Genomic DNA, 6,000 nt, shown 5'->3' on the forward strand with positions numbered 1-6,000 from the left:
TGCTAATGTTTTTTCATTATATATATGAAAAAACAATTATATCTAACTTGATTTATTCTTACAATATTCCGTATTTTCCTTACTTTCATGTTTCTATGAATTTAATGTGCTTTATATATATATATATATATATATATATATATATATATATATATATATATATATATATATATATATATATATATATATATATATATCCACCTACACACATGCACTATTTTTTTCAGTTAGACGCATAGGCGTCCGCCTAGACCGTCTAAACGCTAGGCGCTACTCTATCGCCCGACTAGCGTAGAGTAGCGCCTAGCGTCTAGACGGTCTAGGCGGACGCCTATGCGTCTAACTGAAAAAAAATAGTGCATGTGTGTAGGTGGATATATATATATATATATATATATATATATATATATATATATATATATATATATATAAACTTTTTGCTCAAATGCGACCGCGCCTTAACGTGCGGCCAAAAATATTGTCCACATTTCAAAAATAAAAATCATTCAATTTTTATTTTTTCCATGTTGCCCCCTTAACTTTTATAAACTACTCCATATTCATTGGTGGGTCATAGTTGTAATCTACTGTCAAATCACATTTACTATGCAAAATTTCACGGAGTACTATGCACTTTACCATCATTCTTCAATTTTTAACCCCCTTAATAGTTCTTCTTCCCATTTTCAAGCTTATGATATTTTATTCCCTCTATCTCTCTGTGTTTTTTTTTTTTGAGTTGGGAGCAATGCTTCAACCCCTTTTAATTTTTCATCATTTTGTTTGTTTATCAAATCAACAAAATCCATATGGTGTTTTTTTTTTTTTGACTTACGAGCAATCCTTCATCCCCTTTCTATTATTTTCATCTTCTTTTGTTTGTTTGTTTATCAAATCAACAAAATGCATATTGCGTTGATTTATGGAGTAATTTCTTATCTTTTGCTCAAATTGATTTTTATTGCATCTATGGACATCTCCAGTCATGGCTTTGATTCTTCATATCTATAGATATCTCGAGTCTTTGTTCATCCATATCTTCTTATTGTATAGGAGAATACAAAGGCAGTAGGGATTTTTAGAAGTTCAATTTAGTTTGTGTTATTGTATACAAGGTAGTAGTCCATATTTTTTTTTATAACTAATGAGTGTGTATGAAGAATATTAGACGAAGAACAAAGCTGTTTGATAAAGAGAGATGAAGAAATTGGTTCATATGGGATGAAAAAAATGTAGAATAGTCAGAGTACATAAAAGGTAAAAATGTAAAGGGAGTTAACTTTTTGTTCATTGTCTTTAAGTACGTGCCAAATAAAAGTAGGACATACATTTTTTGAACGGATGGAGTACTATATATGAAGGTAAGCAAGGAATTGGTTTTACAAGGGTACTGTCCTGATGTCTATCACACTGTTGAAAAGTTGCATTTAGCAACTAAGAGCTAAACACACACGTGCGCACACACATAGCAATTTCTTATGCCTATCCCACTAGCCTACAAGATTCTTAACACGTGTAAGAACGCATTAAGTGATTTGTGAATTCTATCTAAAGTTCCCAATTGGCATAATGAATGAAAGACATGCTTCATTAGGTATTCTCTTGTGAAATTATATCTTTAGAGCAAAAACATGAAATATGTGTATCAATTACAAAGTAAATTATACCCATTTCAACTAGTCAAAAAATCCACAACACAAATGCAATCAATAAGACAAATTTGTTGCTTTTTTTTTTTTTTTTTTTTTTTTTTGTGGGGTTAACCCCTTCCATACTGGAAAGGATTAAGACAAACAGAGCAAATTACCAAACTCTAAACGACGAAGCTCCAAAAGCGTCCGCAGAAAGAAGCTGATCCATACTATCCGGGGGATCCTCTAAAATAGTCGTGCCCCAATCGCCTTGTTGCCCGAGGTTAGCTCTAATAAGACAAATTTGTTGCTAATACTAGACAATTATATTCCAATTCTGCATTGAAGAAGCTCAATACACATGACAAACCATTAATAACGTCCAAAATAATATTCGGTAATTGAGATAGAAACATTAACAACATTTAGTACTTGTAAAGCCTAACCCTAGGTCAAATCAAAGAGGGCCAATTATGAATAACAATTTTTTAAGTACTTGTGAATTTGGTCACCGCCTTGGTTCCCTCAGAAATGGCATGTTTAGCTAATTCGCCAGGCAATACAAGCTTGGCAGCGCTCTGAATCTCCCGTGAAGTGATCGTTGGCTTCTTATTATAGTGGGCAAGCTTGGTAGCCTCTTGTGCCAATTTCTCAAAGATGTCATTGATGAAGCTATTCATGATCCCCATGGCCTTACTAGAGATCCCAAGGTCAGGGTGGACATTCTTTAGCCCCTTGAAGATGTAGGTCTTGTAAGACTCAATGTTCTTCTTCGTCTTTTTCTTCTTCTTGTCGCCGGAAGCGGTGCCGACGTCCTTGGGAAGCTTCTTCTCACGCTTGGGCTTCTTTTCCACTATTGCCTTCTTGCCTACGATGGTATTCTTTTCCTCTGTCGATTTCTTCTCAATTGGCTTCTTGTTTGTTTTTTTCAGTGCCATTGTATCAAGATTTCTACAGAAAAATCTAGGGTTTGATGAGAAGAAGAAAATGGGATGTTAGGTTATGGCGAAATGGTGAGTTTTGATGAGAGGTTTATACAGAAGGTGATGATGAGACCTAATTGGCTTTGTAAGGTATGCACGGATTGATGAGGTGGAAGGATATGGAGTGTTTGATGATGATTTTGAATGCAATGGTAAATTAACACTGGAGATTAACTCCTTAAAGTTGGATTTGTGTTTTTCAGTTTTCGGGTATGGATGGAGGGAGTTTTTAGAGATTTCAATTTGGCGCCTTTAGTTTTGAATTTGGCGCCTAAGACAACTGGGCCGAGCTTCTAGCCCATGGAAATAATAATATTTAGGGGGTCCATCGTGATTTGTGGTCGGCGCCAATAATTATATCGTGAATCATGGTCTACATTATAGGATAGACTACTAACATAAATATTTATTTTTGGTATACTTAAAATTTTACTTTTAGTATGCTATAGGTTCGTTTTTATTATACTATATAGGTTCATTTTTAGTATAATATCTAAAAATAAATATTTGGTAAACTAAATAATGAATATTTGTCAGTAGTTTGCTTTTCAGTATGGACCAATGTCCACAAAATAATTTGTTGTGAAATAAAGAATAGCCACCGAAAACAAAAGCTGACGGATATCTCACAAAGAGATTATTTTTATTGTATACTAGTATTTGCACCCGTGCGATGCACGGAATGTACTTGTTATAATATATGAATTATAATTTCCTTCATATTCGATAGTGTAAATTTTAACGTTGACTTAAGGTTTGTATGAATGTTTCGGAATTGAATTAATTGGTCTCATTATCTTTATGTATAGTAATTTAGCTATAGAAATTGTTGTAACGGAATATATACGTAATATGTGGATATGTAACAATTTTGTTATATTGGTGCAAGAAGAATACATAATATAAATGTTTTGAATTACACATTGTTGAAAACCTCTATGTAGACGACATTAGTAGTAGTAACAAAAGTTTGTCCATCCTCGTCTAGATCTAAAACCTTAAGGCCATCAGGATGAGTGACTCGGGAAAAAGCCACATACAATTGATCATGATTAAAGACTGATTTTTTCAACAATAAGCGAACGTGAGTTAGTGTTTGACCCTGGATTTGTTGATAGTCTTACGCTGTAACTTGAATGACAATCTCGTATCAGAAGGGGTGAGAGACATTCGTGGTTTAAGAACTTTGTTTCCTTGTTGTGTTCCATTAACTATTCTTGCTTCGACAATATGATCCGCCAATCTTGTAACGATGAGGCGCGTATCGTTACAAATACCAAGAGAGTGGTCTATGTTCCACAGTAACATAACATGTGCACCAACCTTTATTGTCAATGAATGATTAGGAAGTCCAGACAATCTCAAGCTATTTGAAAATTCAGGAGTGTGTACTTGTGAGAGATTATCACCATCTGATTCTGCCTTACACAAAAGGTCACAACTTAAATACGTCCGACCTTCTGCAGTGTTCATGTCACACATATACTGATTAATTTGATCAACATCTAAAGTCAGTGAGAGGATCGATCGTCCTTCTAGGTGCGGCTCTTTTAACATTCTATACTTCGCGGTTGGGAAGATGCTTTCAACTATAGTTGCAATTAGATCAGGTCCACACTTCAACCTAAACCTTGGTGGAATATCGATCTCAAACAAACCATTGTTTACAAACCCTGTAATCTCATCTCCGATGTCTGCAATCCATCTTGAGAACCAATCAACCGTCTGTCTATCTTCGTTTAAAGCTAAGCTCTGTAGTCTCAGGTTCTTCATGAGTCTCAATACCTTGCAATCAACCATTGGTCTCGTTGCTTTTGGAATAACTGGAAGAATCTGTCTAAAATCACCGCACAATACTACTGTTTTTCCACCAAATGTTTTTTGATCACTACCAGGTATGGTGAATCTCAATATATCCCTCATGGTTTCGTCTAAAGCCTCAAAATAGTATTTTTTGTGTCATATGTGCTTTATCCCATATTATCAATTTCCTCATGAATTATAAGTTCGCAAAGGTCACTACCTTCCGAGATATTGCAGGTAGAATCTTCATTCACTGAAACTGGTACAGCAAATCGAGAATGCGTTGTCCTACCATCCGGCAATAACAAAGATGTTATTCCACTTGAAACAACGTTTAGAACAATAAGGATCTTTTTTTTTTCCTTTTCCATTTTTCGTGAATTAATGATCTTTTTTTTTTAATTTTCCTTATTATTATTAGTATTATTAATTAGAACGGAGTAACGTTTTTTCTTTTCTGTTCTTTGGGCGGGAATGTAAGGAAGGATCATTTTGTTTTTAATAAGAGTATATATAGTCTATATAAATTTTATATATATATATATATATATATATATATATATATATATATATATATATATATATATATATATATATATATATATATATATCTCTTAATAATAAAACATCAATTACATTATATGGTTTTACATAAAATAGAAAAACATGTTACAATATATAGACTTGTAAATAGTAAGATATGCTAAAATAAAAATTACCTAATTAAAAAAATGATTTTCTTTCATGCCTCAACACAATCACATATTATTTCCATCTATAATCAAAACCATATTCACCTTTTTTTGTGAATACTATCACCTTCATTTTCCTAATCATCCATTTTAATTTGTAGGAAATTAGGATACTACTTCAAACTGGAAACTACATACGAAGATTTTATTTTTAGTATACATTATTATTATTATTATTATTATTATTATTATTATTATTATTATTATTATTATTATTATTAAGTTAATTCGAGATCCTTATTATTATTAATTTGTAATTTTTGATAGGATTTTCCTTGTTTACTTGTATTCTTATTATGGCCTCCCATTTTTATTGGCATAATCTTGCCTTTTCTTTTCCATTTTCAATAAATTGGGATGTTCTTTTATTTTCTTATTTTACTGCTAACTTTTTTACTGATTATTATTAGTATTAATTTATCAGTCAATTCGTTTCCTTTTATATTTTTAGTGAATTACAGATTCTTTTTTATTTTCTTATTTTACTGCTAACTTTTTTACTGATTATTATTAGTATTAATTAATCAGTGAATTTTATTTCCTTTTTATTTTTCGTGATTTAAGGATTTTTTTTTCATATTTTACTGCTAAATTTTTTTTACTGATTATTATTAGTATTATTAATTATTAATTAGTAACTTTTTTCCTTTTCTATTCATTGGGCGGGAGTGCAAGGAAGGGGACTTTTGTTATTAATAAGAGTATAGATAGATTATAGAAATTTTATAAATATATATCTTAATAATAAAAATTCAATTACATTATATGGTTTTTACATAAAATAGAAAAACATGTTACAGTATATAGACTTTATATTAAATAGTAAGATAT

At 31.6% G+C, this 6,000-nt stretch overlaps 2 protein-coding genes across 2 annotated transcripts; both read right to left on the reverse strand.

The window, feature by feature from the left end:
• Positions 1-2,119: 2,119 nt before the first annotated feature.
• LOC109156260 (histone H2B.3-like) lies at positions 2,120-2,569 on the reverse strand. Its single transcript, XM_019304115.1, has one exon. The coding sequence runs from the start codon at positions 2,567-2,569 to the stop codon at positions 2,120-2,122; it is 450 nt and encodes a 149-aa protein (XP_019159660.1).
• Positions 2,570-3,703: 1,134 nt separating this feature from the next.
• Positions 3,704-4,537, reverse strand: LOC109156261. The gene has a single exon (XM_019304116.1). It carries the CDS (start codon positions 4,535-4,537, stop codon positions 3,704-3,706), a length of 834 nt encoding a protein of 277 aa, XP_019159661.1.
• Between the last annotated feature and the right edge of the window lie 1,463 nt (positions 4,538-6,000).

This window comes from Ipomoea nil, unplaced genomic scaffold (assembly GCF_001879475.1).
Source record: "Ipomoea nil cultivar Tokyo-kokei standard unplaced genomic scaffold, Asagao_1.1 scaffold2705, whole genome shotgun sequence".
NCBI classification, from domain to species: domain Eukaryota; kingdom Viridiplantae; phylum Streptophyta; class Magnoliopsida; order Solanales; family Convolvulaceae; genus Ipomoea; species Ipomoea nil.

Excerpts from the sequence above, each read along its gene's own strand:
- LOC109156260 (XM_019304115.1), bottom strand. The coding sequence starts at position 2,569 with ATGGCACTGAAAAAAACAAACAAGAAGCCAATTGAGAAGAAATCGACA.
- LOC109156261 (XM_019304116.1), bottom strand. The coding sequence starts at position 4,537 with ATGAGGGATATATTGAGATTCACCATACCTGGTAGTGATCAAAAAACA.